Source organism: Eubalaena glacialis, chromosome 4 (assembly GCF_028564815.1).
Source record: "Eubalaena glacialis isolate mEubGla1 chromosome 4, mEubGla1.1.hap2.+ XY, whole genome shotgun sequence".
Lineage (NCBI taxonomy): Eukaryota > Metazoa > Chordata > Mammalia > Artiodactyla > Balaenidae > Eubalaena > Eubalaena glacialis.
The window spans coordinates 173686918-173707208 of record NC_083719.1 but is presented as its reverse complement, the minus strand read 5'-3'; the positions used below and the strand labels follow the sequence as shown (position 1 = coordinate 173707208).

Below are 20291 nucleotides of genomic sequence, written 5' to 3'. Positions count from 1 at the left end.
CTCCCGGGTCAGCCTTTGCCTGCACGGACCAACCACAGAGACGGTCCAGAAATTGCAACAGAAGGCACGTTCCCCATCATCTGCCTCCAGCCCTGGGGGGGGTGCGTGTGTCCCCTGCTCTCCTCTGGAGGATCCTGCCGTGCGGCTCGGGCTCCTCGCTCTGCTTATCGACGCTGCAGGAACATCCTTGTGCATAAATCTGCCTTTTGGACCATCTTCCTCAAGAGAGCTTCCCAGAAGTGGGATTACAGGTCATAGGGCAGGAACATCGTTCAGGCTCCCAATGGATGCAGCCAAATGGCTCTGCAGACGCTGCCGGCCACCTGCCTCTCAGGGTCTGGGTCATTTCCTCTGCAGCTGACGTGTGCTGGGCGGGTCTGTGTGCCGACCTGGCTTCACCCCTCAGCCCCTGGGTGACAGTGGAGGAAATGAAGGAGAGAGCACGGCCCGGGGGGCCCAGGGGCTGCAGGAGCAGGGTTGGGGCTTGAGCTTTGAGGTGTTGCCATTATGGGATGGTTCTTAGTGTGGGACTCGAGGGGACACAGGATTGGGTGACTCTGGTGGGTTGAAGAGTGTCCCCTCTCCCCCAAGTTCATGTTTAACCAGAACCTGCGAATGGGACCTTATTTGGAAATAGGGTCTTTGCAGATCTCATCAAGTCACCGTGAGGTCATCCTGGAATAGGGTGGGCCCTGAATCCAGTGCCTGGGGTCCTTACAAGAAGACAGAACAGAGTCACATAGGGAGAAGGCCATGTGAAGACAGAGGCAGAGATTGGGGTGACACATCTACAAGCCCAGGAACACCATGGACTGCCGAAAGCCACCTGCAGTCAGGAGAGAGGCCTGGGACAGATTCTCCCTCAGAGCCTCCTGAAGGGTCCGGCCCTGCTCACACCTTGATTTCAGACTTCTGGCTTCCAGCATGGTGAGGGAATAAATTCCTGTTTTTTAAGCCACCCAGTTTATGATCATTTGTTACGGCAGCCCCAGGAAACGTGTATAGTGCCCCAGAGTGGGGGGTGGACATAGAGGGCCCTGGGGTCAGGGTTCCTGCTCCCACAGAAGCACCCTTCCCGCTGTACCTCGCCATGTGGCGAGGCTGCCAGGGGTCAGGAGTGTGCACTGTCCTGAACCACCACCCCACTCTTTCTTTTCTTTTCTTTCTTTTTTTTTTGTTACTAGGCAGGGAACTTTATTAACCTGGTTCCAAACTTTATTCCCAGGCTTCTCCAGCTTAATTAGCTGCACAGAATGAATTGTGGATAAGCAAAACCGGGAAAGAACTGCAGCGTCTAAGGGGTTTGGACTTAAACATATCAGAGATCTAGATCTTATCAGCTCCAGAAATCAAGTAACGTAGTAGAAATGGGCAGCTCCAAGTAACTTCTTCAAGCCTGATCTGCTTTCGAAGTTCACTCGATTATTCTGTTGGCCTCACTCTTGGAAGTCCCTCTGGCCTCGAGCCCCCCAGCCCCGGGGCCTCCCCCCAGAGCCTCCTGCTGGGCCCGGGCTGAGTAGCCCCTGTGGAGGCCGGGAGAGCTTCCTGAGGTCACAGGTGAAACCAGGTGCGTTTGGCCATTTGGTAGGGGCCTCACTGTGTGCTAGGCTCGGCTGCCTGCCTTGGGGGAGGCTCAGCCACGCTGTGGGGACCTGCTGCCCATACAGATGGGGTCGGGGCTGGCGCTCGTGTGCAGGCCATCCTGTGCTTGTGGGGCAGCCGGCCTCCTCTCCTCGCCAAGCTGTGGAACCAGGGGAGCAGTGTCTCCAGTTGGCCCTGCTGGCAGCACTGGGCTTTGCCTTTGGGCCTGCAAAGCATGGCTCCCCTGCTTCCCACTTGGGGCCCCTCACACCTCTTTAGGACCTGTCAGGGCTTGTGTAGGGCAGGGGTAGGAGAGCAAACACTGGGCCCTCCTGGCCTGCTGCACACACCCTCCGGGCCGACTCCCACCCCGTGAACCTGACGGTGACGGGCTGTGGCCCTGCAGTCAGTATGTGGTGAAGGGGCTGGGGGCAGTCACGTTGCTGAGGCCCCTGCTCACTTGATCCCACCCCAGCCCGCTGGGATGCAGTGCCCAGGTGCAGGCCAGAGGGAGGTGTGCAGCTCCAGCGGAACTCTGTGCCCAGTAAGACCCCATGTCCCTGTTGTCCCACCTAGTACAGCCCCCAGGACCTTGGGGTGGGATTGGCATAGTGTTGGGGAGGGGTGCCTTGAGGACCTTCCAGGGGCGTGTCTTGGGGGGGCCCTTCTGCAGCTCCCAGTGTGCCGAGACCGCCCCGCCTGGCGAGTCCACTATGGTGTCACCAGCCCCTGGGTCTCCAGCTGGGCGTTCACTGCCTCCCTGTGCTGTCACGGACTGGGCACCTGTGCTTCCCTCCCCACCACTCTGCAGTAACTGCCATCAGAGCTGGCCTGACCTTGTCTTCCCTCTCTTCCTGGGCTTCCACTTCTGCCCCTAATGTTCCCTCTGCCTAGACCCTTACTTCTTCACCCTGGAGTATCACCTTGAGGGTCCCCATCATCGGCCTTCCCCGATCATCCATTCTCAGGGTCCCCACCTCCCCCAAGCTTGGCTCTGAGTGGCCCTGCCTCCTCTCTAGGTCCCCAGAGTTAGTTTCCTAGGGCTCCTGTAGCAAAGTACCTTAAGCTGGGAGGCTTAAAACAACAAGTCTCTCCTGGGCATATATCCAGAAAAGATGAAAACTCTAATTTGAAAAGATACATGCACCCCAATGTTCAAAGCAGCACTATTTGCAATAGCCAAGATACAGAAGCAACCCACGTACCCATTAACAGATGATTGGATTAAGAAGATGTGGTATATTTATACAATGGAATACTACTCAGCCATAGAAAAGAATGAAATGCCATTTGCAGCAACGTGGATGGACCTAGAGATTATCATACTAAGTGAAGTAAGCCAGAGAAAGACAAATACCATATGACATCACTTACATGTGGAGTCTAAAAAAATAATACAAATGAATTTACAAAGCAGAAATAGACTCACAGATATAGAAAACAAACTTCTGGTTACCAGAGGGGAGGGGGAGGGGGAGGGGGAGGACTAAATTAGGAGTTTGGGATTAACAGATACACACTACTGTATATAAAATAGATAAACAGGGACTTCCCTGGTGGCGCAGTGGTTAAGAATCCGCCTGCCAATGCAGGGGACACAGGTTTGAGCCCTGGTCTGGGAAGATCCCACATGCCGCGGAGCAGCTAATCCCGTGCGCCACAACTACTGAGCCTGCGCTCTGGAGCCCACGAGCCACAACTACTGAAGCCTGCGCACCTAGAGCCCGTGCTCCGCAGAGGCCACCACAGTGAGAAGCCAGCGCACCTCGATGAAGAGTAACCCCCGCTCGCCGCAACTAGAGAAAGCCCACGCGCAGCAACGAAGACCCAACGCAGCCAAAAAATAAAAAATAAATAAAATAAATAAACAACAGGGACCTACTATACAGCACAGGGAACTATATTCAGTATCTTGTAATAACCTACAATGGAAAAGAATCTGAAAAAGAACAGCTATATATATATTTGTGTAACTGAATCACTTCGCTATACACCTGAAACTGACACAACATTGTAAATCAACTCTACTTCAATAAAAAAGTTGTTTTGGAAAAAAAATTTAATAATATAAGGATCAAAAAATACCAGAGATTCAAAACAAAACCAAAAACAAACAGAAGAAAAACAAAACAAAACCCGGAAATCTATTCCCTCATAGTTCTGGAGACGAGAAGTCCCAGATCAAGGTGTGTGCAGGGTTGGATCCATCTGGGGGCTCTCAGGGGGAACCTGTCCCAGGCCCCTCTCCCAGCTCTGGTGGCTCCTCGTAACCCTTGGCTGTAGCTGCATCCTCCGATCTCTGCCTTCACCTTCACACGGCCTTCTCCCTGTCTGTCTCTGTGTTCTCTTCTTCGAGGAGCACTAGTCATTGGATTTAGGGATCTCCCGAAATCCAGGATGACCTCATCACAAGAGCCTGAACTAATCACAGCTGCAAAAACTATTTTCAAACAAGGTCCTATCCTGAGGTTCCGGGTGGGCATGCAGCCCCCCTATAGTGGCTGAGCTGATTCACCCTGGGCTGTTCCTGCTCCTCCGTGCTGCCTTGCACGTGCCCCCACCCGGCCCCCCACCCGTGACCCTGGTGAACAGGCACATGACTTTACATTTGGACCACTGATTCTGGAAACGCCAGCCGTGATTTTCCACCCATCACATCTCTGTCTTCAGCAGCCCCGGGGCAGCACGCACCACTTGTCACCTCCGCCTCACTGACTCCCGGGACAGGTCCAGAGAAGACCTTTCCTCGCAGGCCACCCCACCCTGCACCCTGGGGGCTCCTGCTGGGGGAGACCTGGGGTCCCTGGGCTTCGCCTGGGCCTGGCTAGCTGTGGGTGTTCCCAGAGGACTCAGGGTGTGGAGCGGTTCTGGGCTTCCCAATTCCAGATACAGCTGTTGGGAATTCCCTGGTGGTCCGGTGGTTAGGACTCCGTGCTTCCACTGCAGGGGGTGTGGGTTCGATCCCTGGTCAGGGAACTGAGATCCCGCATACTGTGCAGTGCAGTGAAACGAAACAAAACACAGGACTTCCCTAGTGGTCCAGTGGTTAACGATCCACCTTCCAATTCAGGGGATGCGGGTTCGATCCCTGGTCGGGGAACTAAGATCCCACATACCATGCGGGGCAACTAAGCCTGCGAGCCGCAACTACTGAGCCCATGCGCTCTGGAGCACCACAACTAGAGAGAAGCCCGCGTACTGCAACGAAGAGCCTACGCGCTGTGGCTAAGACCCGACGCAGCCACATAAATAAATAAATAAATAAATAAATAAATATTAACAAAACACAACAACAACAGATACAGCTGTCGATGGTTGCTTCCTCGGGATGGGAGCTGGTCCCTGAGGCACCTACGGAGGCCAGGTAAGCAGGGCCCCAGCTGTCAGGGCCTGTTGGCCCACCAGACAGACACAGGCCGGCAGCTTACCCGTGAAAGGGTGCTGCGGACCGAACTGTGTTCCCCAGATTCCTGTGTGGAAGCCCTAGCCTCCAGTGTGACCATATGTGGAGATGGGGCGTGCAAGAGGTGATTGAGGTGAACTGAGGTCATAAGGGAGGGTTCCTGATCCCATAGGACAGGTGTCCTTATAATACAGAGGGTTATTTTGGAAATAAGGGGTCAGGGTAGGCTTCTTGTCATGTTTGAGCTGAAACCCAAAGGATGAGAAGGAGCTCCATGGAAGGTTCCAGAAAAGGGTGAGGCGGGTGCAAGGGTCCAGAGGCAGGAGGCAGGGGAGGGCCTTGTGGGCCACCGGGAAATTGAGGTTTGCCAGGAAAAGAGCCTGGATTGTAACTGAGGCCCCGTCCCGTTTCCCAGGTGACCTCAGGGCGAGCCAGTCATATCCCCCGGGCCTCAGTTTCCCCCCTTGTAAAACGGAGGTGAAGCCATGTCTCCCCATCTCAGGGCTGCTTCAAGGCCCCACCCAGAGTGGGTGCCTGGCTGGCAGGCAGGGGAGAGAGGCCCCCCAGGAGCCAGCTGTGCTGCACTCAGACCCCAAGGGACCCTTCCTACATCCCAGCCCGACCGTCTGTGCTCAACAACTGCCACCAACGAGGGAAACAAAACATGCTCAGAGCGGACCCTCTGATTCAGCCGGGGTTGGGGATTTGGCAGCGGCAGCAGAGCCTGATTAAAGGCATTCCGAGGCGCACTCGGTGTTTGTGTATCTGGTTCTGTATTTACACTTTGGGAACGAGTGAGGAGGCAGCTGGGGAGTGTCTCAGTCGGCCAGGGGGCCGGGGGCCGGGGTGACTCAGCCTGGAATCCACGCTCGGCCACATGCCTGTGATGCTTTCATTCATTCCCGGGTTCATTCATTATTCCTTCCCGTGCTTGGTAGACGTGTAATGAGAAACTCCAGTGTACCAGGCACGCTTCAGGGGGGCTGCCTGGCTCTCCTCACTGTGGAGCCGTCAGTTGGCGTGGGGGCCCATGGTGAGGTGGGACTGGGGCAGCAACAAAGTTAACAACAGTGAATTATTACTATTTTTGGCCACACTGCACGGCTTGCAGGATCTTAGTTCCCCGACCAGGGATTGAACCCGGGCCCTTGGCAATGAAAGCACAGAGTCCTAACCACTGGACCACCAGGGAATTCCCAACAACAGTGAATTAAAAATGTACCAAAAGCCTAAGTGTAAGAGCTCAATCTGTAAAATTCCTAGAAGGAAGCATAGGTGTAAATCTTCCTGGACTTGGGTTAGGTGATGGAGTTTTAGATGTGACACTAAAAGCACAAGCAAAGAAGAATAGATTAATTGGAGCATATCAACATTAAAAACTTTGATGCATCAAAAGACTGTCAAGAAAATGAAATATTTGCAAACCATATAGCTGATAAGGGATTAAGATCCAGAATATATAAAGAACTCTTACAACTCAACAAGAAAAAGACATACAACCCAATTTTTTTAAAAGGCAAAGGACTTGAATAGACCTTTCTCCAAAGAAGATGTACAGTGACCAATAAGCATATGAGAAGATGCTTAACATCACTAGTCATCAGGGAAATGAAAATCAGAACCGAAATGAGATACCACCTCCCACCCATCAGGATGGCTACTATCAAAGCAACAGACACTAACAAGTGTTGATGAGGATGTGGGGAAATTGGGACCCTCGTGCCCTGCTGGTAGGAATGGAAAATGGTGCAGTAAGCTGTGGGAAACAGTCTGACAGTTCCTCAACAAGAGAAATACGGAGTTACCATATGATCCAGCAGTTCTACTTGGAGGTACATACCTGAGAGATTTGAAAACAGGGACTCAGATACTTGTACATGCACATCCACGGCAGCACTAGTCACAGTCGCCAAAAGGTGGGACAACACACTTGCGTTCATAGATGAATGGACAAAATGTGGTCCATCCATGCGGTGGAATATTATTCAGACATAAAAAGGAATGAACCTCTGACACGTGCTGCCGTGTGGACGAACTCTAAAAACACCATGCTGAGAGAAAGAAGCCAGACACAGAGGGACAAATAGTGTGCGATCCCATTTATATGAAATATCAAGAACAGGCAAATCCATAGAAACAGAAAGCAGATTAGTGGTTGCCGGGGCTCTGGGTGGGGGGATGCGGAGCAACTGCTAATGAGCACTGGGTCTCTTTCGGGGTGATGGGAATGCTCTGGACCTAGCTAGAGGTGATGGTCCCACGACACTGTGAATGTACTAGATGGTACTGAATTGTACAATTTCAAAGGGTTCATTTTATGTTGTGTGACTTTTATTTTGATACAAAGAAAAAAAATGTTTAAAAAGGGAGAAGAGTGGTCCCGGGCCTTCCTGGTTGGGCACCTGTGCAGGCACAGCCGTCTCCCCCAGAGCCCCAGGTTTCCGATCCTTTCCAGAGCGGGCAAGAGAGGTGTGGGGAGAGACGGCACGACCCACAGATGTTGTGAATGGAGCCCGGGAGGGGCCGTCTCTCCTCCCCAAACACGTCTGGTGCACGAGCTAAGACCAGGCAGCCTCTTGGGGCCAGGCCTTGGAAGGAACCTGGAGGGACACAGCCAGACTAACTGGGGTGCACACACCTCTCAGGGACTGCTGGCCCCGGAAAATGTACTGGCAGCTCCACGTGACTCAGAATCAGACCCTTTAAGGGGCTCTGTGGGGCTCCCTCCACAGGCCCCTACTGCTGCTGGAATACTTGGAGAACCTGATGAAGCCTTGGTCTCTCCCTCCCAGGGAATAACCCCCAAAGGTGACCCATCTGCTGTTGGCAGCCTCCTGAGGACTCCACCTAGGGGAGCCCTGAGGGGCGGTGCTCGGGCCAGGGTGTGCGAATCCCCTGGGGTCCTGCTCAGCACTCAGGTCCCAGGAGGATCCTGCACTTGAGATGGGATTTGCTCTCCACCTCCCTCTCACGAGTGGCTCTTTGCCTGTGTACTTGGGAAGCTGTCTGTTCTTCCTTGGGCCTCAGTTTCCCCAGAGTTGGGGGGTGGGCTGTCCCATGTGGGCGCAGGAGAAACATTGTCCCTGCCTGGGATTCTGAGCACATCGAACAGTTAGTTGTTCCTGCGTTCACATGTTCAGCTGTTACCTGGTCTCTCAGTCCCCATGTGAGTGCCAAGCTACTCCTTTGTGCCAGGGTCCTTGCAGGGCTGACAGTCTAATGGGAGGACATAGACCTTGGTCAGGTGGTTTTGGATAGTGAGCCATGGAAGGAGGTGACCCCATGGGGGAGAGGTGCGCAGTGTTGGGCTGGCCCAGTGGGAAGAGCCTTCTGGAGGAGGGAGGGCCAGTGCAAAGGCCCTGAGGCAGTTACCTCAGCTGGTAGAGCACAGTGGTTGGGGGAGAGCAGAGGGCCAGACAGTGCAGGCCTTCGTGGTGAGAGGGGGAAACAGGTCTGCTGAGAGCTCACAGCTCCTCTCTGGCGCTCTGCTGCGGCCCCCATGCCTGCCCTGGTTTTGCAAGACAGAGCTCAGCCTTCAGCTACTCCCCTTAATTTCATTAGAAACTTGGCCAATTGCCATGGTGGTTGCTGATGGGCCTGACAGAGGCCGGCTCCTTCTAGACAGCGAGGCCTGGGAGGGGTTGGCAGATGGGAATTTGCTGTATCCTGTGGGGCTCCCAGAGGACGGGGGCTGCCCTGGAGAAGTGACTGCATCTGCCATGCTATGCCTTCCCAGGGCCACGGGCCCCCGTTTTTCCCCGGCCTTGTGGCCCCCACTCCTCCCAGCCCCTTGGATGCTGCCAGGATCGGGGGGTGTGTGCCCAGTAGGGATGTGGACACAGACTGGGGATGCACGCTGTGCTGGGCAACTCTGTCCCTGTGGGGTCCTGTCAGCAAGGGGATTGGGAGAGGCTGGAGAAGCCACCCATTTATACACGGTTCTGTAGGGGGAGTGGGGGTCGGGTGGGGGAGAAGGACTTTGTATGGGGGTGGGAGGGCCGGTCCTGGCTCAGGCTGTGTCAGGGGCCGGGGCAGGGGAACCCTGTGTGGAAACGAGGGGCCCAGGGCGAAAGCAGAACCTGAAGTGGCTTTTTATAGTGAGACTTGTGCTGGGTCCCCCTTGACAGAGCCGAAATGGTTGGGTTGATGCTCTGACTGTAAGCTCCCAGAAGAGCTGGCGTGCTCTGATCTGTGATGTGATGTGGCCTCTGTGACACTCTGCGGTCCCAGCCACCCGCTGGTCCACAGGGTTATGTGAGAGTCAGGTTCCAGGAGTGGAGTCCATGCCCCACTTGGCCACTTCTGAGCTCGATGGCCCTGAGCAATTCCCTTGCCTGCTGAGTCTCAGTTTTCCCATCTGGAAAGTGGAGTGTGCTGGTAATCTCCTCAAAGGGCCTGTCTTATTACTATTTTTTTTCTTTTTTTTTTTTTTTTTTTTTGGCCTCACCGCATGGCTTGTGGGATCTTCCCCGACCAGGGACTGAACCTGGGCCACTGCAGTGAAAGCCTGGAATCCTAACCACTAGGCCACCAGGGAGCTCCCAAAGGGCCTGTCTTAGGTTGAATTGTGTCCCCTCAAAAGATGTGTCCTGGGGACTTCCCTGGTGACCCAGTGGTTAAGACTTCGCACTTCCACTGCAGGGGTCACAGGTTCGATCCCTGGTCGGGGAACCAAGATCCCCCATGCCTCATGGTGCCCCCCACCCCCCCTTAAAAGATATGTCCACATGCTCACCCCTGGAACCTGGGAATGTGACTTTACTTGGCAAGAGGGTCTTTGCAGGTGTAATTAAGGGTCCCAAGATGAGATTAATTCTAAATTAGGATGGGCTCTGAATCCAATGACGGGTATTATTCTAAGAGAAAGGAGAGGGGGATTTGAGACACAGACACAGAGGGGAAGGCCGTGTAGAGACAGAGGCGGAGATCGGAGCGAGGCAGCTGTGAGCCAAGGACGCCTGGAGCCCCCCGAAGCCAGGAGGGGCCTGGGACGGATCCTCCCTCAGAGCCTCTGGAAAGAACCAACCCTGTCCACACCTTGATTTTGGACTTCCACCTCTTGAACTGTGAGGGAGTGAATTCCTGTTGTTATAAGCCACCCAGTCTGTGGTAATTTGTTATGGTCGCCTCAGGACACTTGAGACAGGGCAGTTGTGATGATTAAATGTGCCGAGACTTGAGAAGGGCTCTGTGGCCCATGGCAGGGGCTCAGGGGTGCCGTCTGCAACACTTGGGGTGGGAGGGTGGCTCAGAGGGTGCCTAAGGTCTGTGCTGTGCTTCCTGGTCATCTGTTGTGTCCCCATCGGCCTCAACCCTGAAACACTTCTGACCCCTAGGGTGTGGCGCCATGTCGTTGGTTGGTTGGTTCACACCTGAGAGCAAGAGAATTTGAGAGACACGAACTGGACTGTTCTGGAAAGATCTGGGGCTGCAGGATGCTGGTGGGAGGCGAGGCCAGACATGCAGCAGCACTTCCTGGGGGTCCGGCTTGGCCCCATGCAGTGCTGGCACCAGACACGTTGTGACCAGTAGACCGTGAATGTCAGGAGCCCGCCACCTGGTGGGTACAGGATGGGGATGGATAGGGTTCATGGGCCAGGCGTTTTGGATGGGGCAAACGTGGCTAGACAAACCAAGAGGCATATGGAAAAGGCCTGGGTCAGTCAGTGGTGCTGTCATTTTTCTTCCTTTTGACCCAGTAAAGGAAGAGGGTAGCTTTAGGGGAAGCTGGGCAGGGTGATTCAGGAACTCCCTGTGCCATCTTTGCAGTTTTTCTGTGAACCGAAAACTTTATTAAAAACAACAACAAAGCCAGAGGCCAGTGTGAAGGTGGCTTGGGGGGGCCTGCTCCTTGGGTGGGGTGTCAGGGAGACCCCTCCAGGATGGGTGTGGAGAGGGAGCTGTCACAGGCTGAGGCCCGGGGGAGGGTCAAAAACTCGGGGTGCTTTGGGGTCAGGTGGCCAGAGGAAATGAAGAGTGGGGAGAGCAGAGGGAAAGGAGGCCACAGTGAAAGCGTGGGTGATGGACCATCTGCCTGCCCTCAGCATCTGGAGTGGGGTCCACTCTCACAGTCGGGGAGCCTGGACTTGGACCCCAGGCTGTCTGACCCACAGGCGAAAAGCAAGGGGGAGCCTGGGAGTCACAGCTCCTTTGAGCCGGTGGGTCTTGTCCAGGCTTCACTGCCCTGTCTGCGCCCACCTCTGCCAAAACCCATGAGGATGGGGTGAGGGGAAGGGGCGGCCCAAGCCTCCTGAGGGCATCGGGAGTTATGTTGGTGTCCTGAAAGGTTCTTATATGACCTCCAAATGGGACTGTCACCTGGCTGGTGAAAGTCAGCTCCTGAGAGTGGGAACAGTGGTGTTCATTCATTGATTCGTTCATTCACTCTTGTGTTCTATGTTCCTTTGTTCCACCAGCAGGTGCTGCTGGGTGGTAGACCCTGGCTTGGATAGGGTAGGAAGTGCCATCGAGGGGGTACAGAGTGAGGACCACTGGGTGGAGGGATGCATGAGGGACTGTGGCTTGACAGCGGGAAGAGGCATGAGCTTCAACGTCAGGCAGCTTGTTAGACCCTGACTGGTGGTGTCACTCTGCTGTCCTCCTTGTGGACCCTCTGAGGCATCAGGTCCATGGGTGGAGCCCAGACTGGCACCTCCTCACCCCAGGACCTTACTCCTGGGGTTTCCTGGCCAGGCCTGGGATGGCAGTCAGCCCCTGCAAAAGTTAAGGGGGTACCTAAGACCACCTTCACATCTGACACCAACCGCAGAATTTGAGGGTTCCCAAGACTGCATTCAGCTCGGCAGTTCACTGGAAGGACTCAGAAGTCACTGAAAACCATCATACTCACGGTCACGGTCTGTTACAGTGAAAGGACACAGATCACAGTTGGCATGGGGCGGCGGCCAGGAGACTTCCAAACACAGAGCTGCAGGTTGTCCCTTCCCGTGGAATCACATGGACAGTGCTTGCTTCTCCCAGCACCAGTCTGTGATGGCATACATGGGGGTTGTCAACCAGGGATGCGCCCCAAGCCTTGGTGTCCAGGGTTTTTATTGGGGTTCGCCACGCAGACTCTGCTGACTGCTGTCTCCAGCCGCTGCAGAGGGTGAGCTGGTATTGCATTGGCCTGAGATCTCCACCCGAAGTCACACTGTTGGCATAGATACCCAGCGTGGCCTGAGGACCTAGGCAAACAGAGACACTCTTATCAGGCAGGCTTTCAATTCCCAGGAGCTGGGCGCAAAGGTCAAACTGCCCTGGGCCAGGTTAACTCTCCTGCACAGCCCCACATACAACCGAGGGTGAGCACAGGGGTCCCCCAAAGGACGAGTGGAGCCCCGCACTGTGTCCACTCCAGAGGCCGCACCACAAAGCCTGACATTCCCAAAGCACAGTGGATGGGGGTTGGGAACCATCGAGGGAAAGAAAGGCTCCGCCAGAGGGCCGGTGTTGCAGCAGCGCACGAGCCGTGAGCAGCCTGTCCCCAGTCTGGGCTCCCTCTGGCCCGGAACGTGGCAGCTTTGCAGAGTACTTTCCTGGATGCCGGGGTTTCCAGAGCTGGCAGTTCAGCCTGTGACAGAAGCATGTGTGGTATAAGCACTTCCTGTATCACACACCTGTCGTTTGTGCACACATGCTCACCTGGACCACCCACTCTAGAGAGGGGGAAACTGAGGCCCAGAAGGGGGCTGTAGCTCCCCAGGGCCACATGGTACTTGAGAGGTGGTTCTTGAGAGGTGGATGTAAGGCGAGTTCCTGCCACGTGGCTCAGACACAAGAAGGGCCTGGGGGCGGGGGGGTGGGCCTCGGGTCCAAGGTAACCCGTGCCCATCGCCCATCCTGCTTGGCCTCCCCCTCCCTCCTGACCGGGGGTTGGCCTATTTCATCTCATGCAACCGCAGGGAGGGACACGGGGTGTTCACGGTGAGCGTCTCCAGCCATTGGAGACAGAGCCTGGGCCGGACCCTACAGATGCCTGAGAACCACCCGCGGAGGAACGGAGCAAGGTCAATCTCCCTCCCGGCTCCACCGCGGCTCACAGGAAACAGCTGTTTACCTGGGTGAGGTGCTCGGCTGGGCGAGCAGCCAGTTCCCGAGCTTCACTTCCCCCTCCAGTGTCGGAGGCCCCCCAGGAAGCCGGGACTGGCGTGGGAGAGCGGGGCGGTGTGGGCGGACAGCAAACGGAGCGCTGCCAGGAGCTGTTTGTGAGGGAACGTGAGCCGGTCTTGTTGTGTACACAGTGTCGACCCTAGCAACCGCCCCAGCCGGCTGGAGCGGACACCCACCCCTCCCCGGGTGCCCAGCTGCCACCCCTCCGTCACAGCACCTGCATCCCAGCCAGGGCAGATTGACGGGCTTTGGGGACCTGGCTGAGGGCCTAGGGCCACCGGTGGTGTCAACCAGGTCACGAGCATCTGCTATTCCTGGCAAAGTGGAATCGATGCTCCAGCGAGGAAAGGCCAGGTCCCAGCCCCGCTCCAAGGCAGCCGTGGCTGGTCAGGGAGCCCCGGACTCCTGGTTCTGAGGCCTGGCCCAGCGGGACGAATCCCCACGCGAGTGATGGGCAGAGGACTGTGCAGGGATGCAGCCACCCCAGACGAAGGCTCTGTAATGCGTGAGGCTGGCGGGACAGGCAGAAGGAGCCTGGGGGCTTGGGCAGGACCCCTTAGAACTCAGGCGGGGTCTGGCAGACCCTCTCGCCCTGTGTGTGCTGTCAGAGGGATTGTACATGCTGCACTTTGAAAGCCAGCACTGCACTTCTGAGTTGGCCTCTCTGATTCAGGCCAGTGGAAAGACAATTCCTCCTGTGTCCGGGCGTAAATTCGCAGCCTCTGGCCCGCACCCCAGGAACGCAGCCTTTGGCGTGATAAGAAATGGTTCCCCCGGGTGGGTGAGGGGCCTCCTGTACAGGCTCCAGGCTCCAAGTCCACTTGATACTCTTGCTTATTCACAAATTGTCTAAATCAGCTGGTGACGCCCCCTCAAGTTCACGGAGGCAGCACCCCAGGGCGAGTTTCCCTGCCTGGGGAGGGCCACCTGGGCGTCTCGGGTCTCTGATTCTGCTGGTTTTGGTGGAGAGACTCATGGCTCCTTTGAGAATCTGAGTCATGGGGGTGCCACACCCTCTGTGCCTGGTGCCACTGACTCCACTACTTGGGGCCCTCGGGAATGGCGCTCCGCAGGGTGTGCTCAGGAACCACCCCCCCGCTCCCTCCACGCTATAGCTGTCGGTTTCTCTCTTGCAGCTCCAGCTCCAAAAGTCCCAGTACCTGCAGCTGGGCCCAAGCCGTGGCCAGTACTATGGCGGGTCCCTGCCCAACGTGAACCAGATTGGGAGCGGCACCGTGGATCTGCCCTTCCAGGTGAGCCCCCATTCCTCTCCCACACCACCTCCCACCTGGAGTGTGTTGCAGTCTGGGCCCTGGCCACAGAGCAAGAGAGCGTGCATGACAGCCTGTGAACAGCTGGGGTCACCGGACAATTGCCGCCGCCCACCTGGCCCCCACCTACTCCTTCCCCTGGGATGGCCTGGCCAGGCCTCACCCGGATCCCCCCATCGCATCCCCTGTCAGCAGAGCCCGCAGCGAGGCCGAGGTCTGGCTGTGAGTGTTTCGGCAGCCGCTACACCTGTTGGCCGGCTGTGCGGCAGCGGGAACCGCTCAGGGCCTCTGGGGCTTGGCTCCGTCCCGCTTCACTAATCCGCAAGCCCAGCAATTCTCAGAAGGAGGCCCCTCAGCCTGACCCCACTTGTCTGCAATCGTTTTCTGGCAGAGACCCACACAGCACGGCTCCCGCAGGCCGCATAGCTGCCGCGCACGTCCTTATCATAAATATAAGAACAGATAAGGTCCACCGCCTGCCTGGTGCAGGGCCGGCCTCTTCTCCCAGGCCATGTCCCTCGACCCTGGTCTGCAGGTGGAAGTGGGGGCACGGTGAGCCCAGGAACTGGGCCGATAGCTGGGCCCCCCACTCCAGCACGATGTCTGGGCTCTGCAGGGACAGGTCCACCAAACAGCCACGCACTTGTCCCGTTGCTGGGACAGAGCCCCAGAAACAGCCACGTCCGTTAGCATGTTGACAGGCCAGGTGGCGCTGGGTCGGTCCCACAGGGAGCTCAGTCCCCACCCACCCCGCAGTCATTCCCCTGCTTGTAGTCCTCCCACACCGCTGCTGGGATGTGGCAGGGCACCAGCCCAGGGTCCCGCAGGCTGGCTTGGGGTCCGGCTGGCTCAGCTCTGAATCCCCAGGGCCTGTTGGAGCACGGCCCTCCTCAGATGGCCTCCACATCAGAGCAGATAGATGCATGGGGCTGTCATGCTGATCTTGACATGCTCCAAAAGCCTCACCTCTTTGTCAGGGCCCTTTCTAGTTTGGGTTTTCTCCTCTCCTCCCTGGCTCCCCTCTTCCTCTGTTTCCCCATCCCCTCCTCCATCAAGGACAGTGTCTCTCTGGGCATCCCCAAGCTTGGCCCTGCCTGAGGCCACTGTAGAGCCCCCGAGGGCCGAGGGTGCATGGGGGCCTGTTGGGCTTCCCACTGGGGGGCCAGGCGAGGCAGGAGTGTCTCAAAGTCTTGGTTCTTTGCATTTTCAGCCCAGCGGATATCTGGGGGAGGCTCTGGCAGCGGCTCCTGTCTCTCTGGTAAATGAGCCCCTTGGCTGAGGCCTCGGCATCCCCGGCACGTGTGCGGGCGCTGGGTATTCCTGTGCGGCCGCCCCCGTGGCCCAGCGGGAGGTGTCCCGTCTGCCAAACGGAAGCAGATTCGCTCTGCACCCCCTTGTCTGGGGAAGTGCGTATGGTCGCGTCGAGAGACCCCTTCCCCGGGGGATCCTAGCATGCGTGCCAACGCTGCATGGTTCGTTCCTGTGACACATGCACACATGCGTGTGCGTGGATCCTAGACTCGGCCTGGCGAGCTGGGCTGTGGCTGGGCCCGAGCTTCTCTGTGCCTCTGGCTCTGCTTCAGCCGCCTTGGTTTCCCCTCTGGGCTTTCAGGCGTCTCTGGGAGGAGATGAACGGCCCCTGTCCTCTGGTGTCTGTGCCTGGACGGTGAGGTTCCTACCTTCCCTCGGTCACTGCCATCTCCCGGGCCCACAGCCTTTTGGAGGCAGAAGCACAGAAAGACCCAAGCTGGCAGCGTCCTTGCTGGGTCAGAGAAAGACGGGGTCCCCGGACGCCAGGGGTCCCCGGACGCCAGGGAGAGCAGTCAGCCCTGAATGCTAGCCGAGGTGTTCGGACAGGTGGAGAAGAGCAGTGAGCCAGCCAGTGGCAGTCTTCCGGAGGAAATTGCTTTTTGCCTGGCTGCCCAGAGAAGACAGAAGGGCCCGAGGGCCAGATGGCCAGGTAGGAGGCTGGTAGCTGCATCCAGAGCTAGCTAAGGCTGCCAGTCTCGCCCCAGTCAGATGGTGAGGGACCCATGGCACCAGGGCTGGCGGAGAGCAGGCTCCTGGGGGCCTCAGGAGCATGGAGCCAGGAGCGGGAGCCGGGCGTGACTGGGGGCCTCATGCCAGCCCCAGGTGCTGGAAGGGAGCCCCGTCCGGCCAAGCTGTGGGCCAGGGCTCCGGAAAGTGCCTGCACTTGGCTGCCGGTGGTGCTGGGACAAGGCCGTGGGGAAGAGTGCGTGGGGGCCGAGTTTCAATCAGGACCAGCCCCAGGCTCCACGAGGAGCCTCCAGGGAGCCAGCACTTGGCCAGGTGGGCCCCTGACGTCCTGGGCTGGAAGCCCTGGGGCTGTCTCTTGGCAGGCCCCTCCAGGGATGACGTAGGTGGGGAGAGGAGGCCGGCCAGGCCCGGAGAGAGAGGGCGGAGGCCTGTCTGCACCTGGCGAGGCTGGGAGGGGGTGCTCGGACCGTCTGCACCCCTGGCACCCTGGCCGGCTCCGGGCCCCGAGCTTGCGCCGCTCTGCCTGGCCCGTGCATGCCAGCTGCACTGCACGCCTGCCGCCCCGGCACCTGGAACCCCAGCTCGCCGCCACCCCTACAGTGCTCGGAGACTGGGGGCAGGGGCCGAGGAGGAAAGGAAGCCCGTCTGGAGTAGCCGAGGGTGTCTCCAGAACTGGGCAGGGGGGTTGTGGAGGGACCCTGAGGTCAGATCCTGGGGGCAGAGCTGGGGTCGGATCTTGGACCACAGCTGGTAACCGTGGTTTGGGTTCCTCTCTCTTTTTTTCCATCTCTTCCTCTCCTCCCTCCCCACCCCCAGACACCCTTCCAGTCCTCAGGCCTGGACACCAGCCGAACTACCCGGCACCATGGGCTAGTGGACAGAGTGTACCGGGAGCGTGGCCGCCTTGGCTCCCCGCATCGCCGGCCCCTGTCAGTGGACAAACATGGAAGGCAGATATCCTTTTCCCAGAGGATGGGGGTGGGGGGGGCGGGGACCACTTCATCCAGCTGATGGACCTGACTGCTGCCAGCTCTGTGATAGAATCAGGGCCTCTCCAGTCCTCCAGGGCTACCGGGCCCCACCAAGAGGGGGTGCCATTGCATGGCAACCCTGGAAGACTTCCTGGAGGAGGCAGTGCAAGCTGAGGAGCCTTTAGCCAGGCGAGGGCTAGGGGAGCACAGGGAACAATGACACAGAGGAGGCCACTGGAGCACACAGCCTGAGATGAGAGTTGGGAGGGTATGCTCAGATGCCTGACTGGGCAGTGGGTCCGAGGAAGGCTGTGAGCAGGGCACCCACACGTCAGGGCCATGGTGGTGGACCCCTCTGGGGGCCATATGGAGCCAAGGCAGTGGGGCCAAGGGGGATCTGAGCCAGACACAGATCAGAGGGAGGCTTGATCTGAAGACACAAAATTTGCCTTTGCACCTCTGCCAAGCAGAGAGGTTGTCAGGAATCCCCCGCCCCCACCACTGACTTGGCTGCCCCTTGGTACTTAACCAGCCAGGCTCCCCCACCACTAGAGTCTGAATGGCTGCTCCTGGGAACCCCGGCTCTCTAGAAGAGAGAAGCCTGTTCTTTCCTGGTTCTCGTTTCCATGGGCTAGGCGAGCCTGAGCAACTGGGCGCCAGACCAAGCCCTTGGGCCCTGGGAGTCACCCCGTCAGCCCAAAGAGTCAAGACTGGGGTCAGCTGAACTAGACTCCCTGCAGCCCCCCCTACGGGCCCCCGTTTCATGGCTGAGGCCCCTCTTGGAAGGGGTGCAGCCTGCACGTGCGCTTGCAGGGGGTGAGTGCTGAGTGCTAGGTGGATGGGGCTGCACCCTGGGGGCTGCTCGCAGCCAGGCAGGAAAGGCCCCCGCCCCGAGGCCCCAGCTGTTTGCCGGCTCCCAGCAGCCTGGCTACTCGGGCTGGCCAGCGCAGGGTTCTTGGGGCTCAGGGCAGGGCCTCAGCCGACAGCACCATCCCCTTAACTCATACTCACGCGGACAGCTGCCCATATGGCACCGTGTACCTCTCGCCACCTGCAGACACCAGCTGGAGAAGGTCAGTGACCCAGAGCCAACCCCCAGCCCTCTCATTGGAAGCAAAACTATACTTTCATCGTGGCCGTGCTTGGAAAACCAATACGCAGTCACTTAAAAATGACAAAACTTAGAAGCATCCAGAAGTTTCTAGAAATCAGCTCTATCCCTGTAAACAATGAGGTCACAGTTTTGGGGTCTTCCAGGGATTTTTTTTTCCCCTCTATTTATGACTTTTTTTTTCCTTTTCTTTTTTAAACAAAGTTGGGATTGTAGTGAATATTCAGTGTTGTTACTTGCTTTATTTAATTTAATGCTCTGTTATGATTGTTTCCCACATTCCTGAAAAGCCATAGAAAATTTGATTGGAAAAGTATTATATATTTATTACTAGAAGATTAAGAAAATACATAAATGCATCTAGAAGATGAAAAAAAAAGTCCATAATGCGATCATCTAGGAAGATCTAAGATAACAACAATAATATAGTTAATATAAATACCTACAATAACACAGGTGATAGTTGCACACCAGTGTGAATGTACTTAATGACATAGAAGTGTATACTTAAAAATGGTTAAAAAGACAAATTTTATATTTATTTTACCACACGTACAGAAAAAAACATATGTAGGTGACTTCAGTAAACAAAGACCCAAAGTAAGCAAGCTGTTAAAAAAAAACACAGCACAAAATATATCATTCAATTAGGGACTTCCGTAATTAGGGACTTCCCTGGTGGCGCAGTGGTTGAGAATCTGCCTGCCAATGCAGGGGACACAGGTTTGAGGCCTGGTTCGGGAAGATCCCACATGCCGCGGAGCAGCTAAGCCCGTGAGCCACAACTATTGAGCCTGTGCTCTAGAGCCCGTCAGCCACAACTACTGAGCCCGCGTGCCACAACTACTGAAACCCGCGCGCCTAGAGCCCAAGCTCTGCAACAAGAGAAGCCACCGCAGTGAGAAGCCCACGCACCGTAACGAAGAGCAGCCCCCGCTCGCCGCAACTAGAGAAAGCCCGCGCGCAGCAACTAAGACCCAACAACGAAGACCCAATGCAGCCAAAAATAAATAAATAAATAAATAAATTAATTAAAAAAATAATGTAATTAAATGCCCACCAAGCACGTGTTCATATACCAGGTCCTATTTCAACCATCACATAACATTAACTGATGTAAGACGCACAGACCTCTGTGGAGTTGGTGCTGCTATCCTCCCCATTTTAGGCATAAGAAAGCGCGCAGAGAGGTCAGGACACTTGCTCAGGGACAGACAGCTGGTGGGGAGCCAGGATCCCCCTGCCTCCTCACAGCTCAGCTGGCCCCAGGGTCAGAGACAGCCCGGCCCTCTGTAACCTGCTGTTGTCCTTGAACCAAGTTTCCTCCACGTCACTCTCAGTGTCTGGGACATCCCCGTTGGGTGTGTGTGGCTCTTTCCCCAAATTGGCTATGCAGCTGGACCTGCCCTTTGCGTGTCTGCCCAGCTCCCCATGGCTGCCCCTGGTTTCCTAGGCAGCTGAGGGGTTTTTCTGGGGACCCTCCCTCCAGGCACCTGCAGCTGGGGGCAGATTGTGTTATTGGGGCAGAGTGGAGCCTCTCCCAGACTCCTGGGAGCACTGGGCTGGTTGGAGCAAGACCCCCCTTGGCCGTTGGTCACCAGTAGGGGACTCCATGATGGGTTCATACCCCCAAGGCTGGGCCACTGTGGGACTGTCAGGCCCCCTCTCTTCAGGGTTTCAACAGGAAAGCACTACCCTTTCCCTAAAGCCGCGGAGGCCATCGAAGGGGCAGGTATGGGCAGGGGCTGGTTGGGAACGGAGGGACAGCTCTGCTGCAGCCTTTGCAGACGAAAACCACAGTCACTGTTGTGGTTCTTCAGGGTTTTTGCTCAGATATGCAGCTC

General features: G+C 56.8%; 1 protein-coding gene across 5 annotated transcripts in view; it reads left to right on the top strand.

The window, feature by feature from the left end:
• CRTC1 (CREB regulated transcription coactivator 1) overlaps window positions 1-20291 on the top strand; it is a 73394-nt gene that overhangs the window by 31074 nt on the left and 22029 nt on the right. For all 5 annotated transcript variants that reach the window (XM_061190209.1, XM_061190207.1, XM_061190208.1 and 2 more), the window contains exons 2-4: window positions 14233-14349; window positions 17182-17319; window positions 18348-18409. In XM_061190209.1, coding sequence (XP_061046192.1) covers window positions 14233-14349; window positions 17182-17319; window positions 18348-18409 — 317 coding nt within the window. The remainder of the gene's footprint in view (window positions 1-14232; window positions 14350-17181; window positions 17320-18347; window positions 18410-20291) is intronic.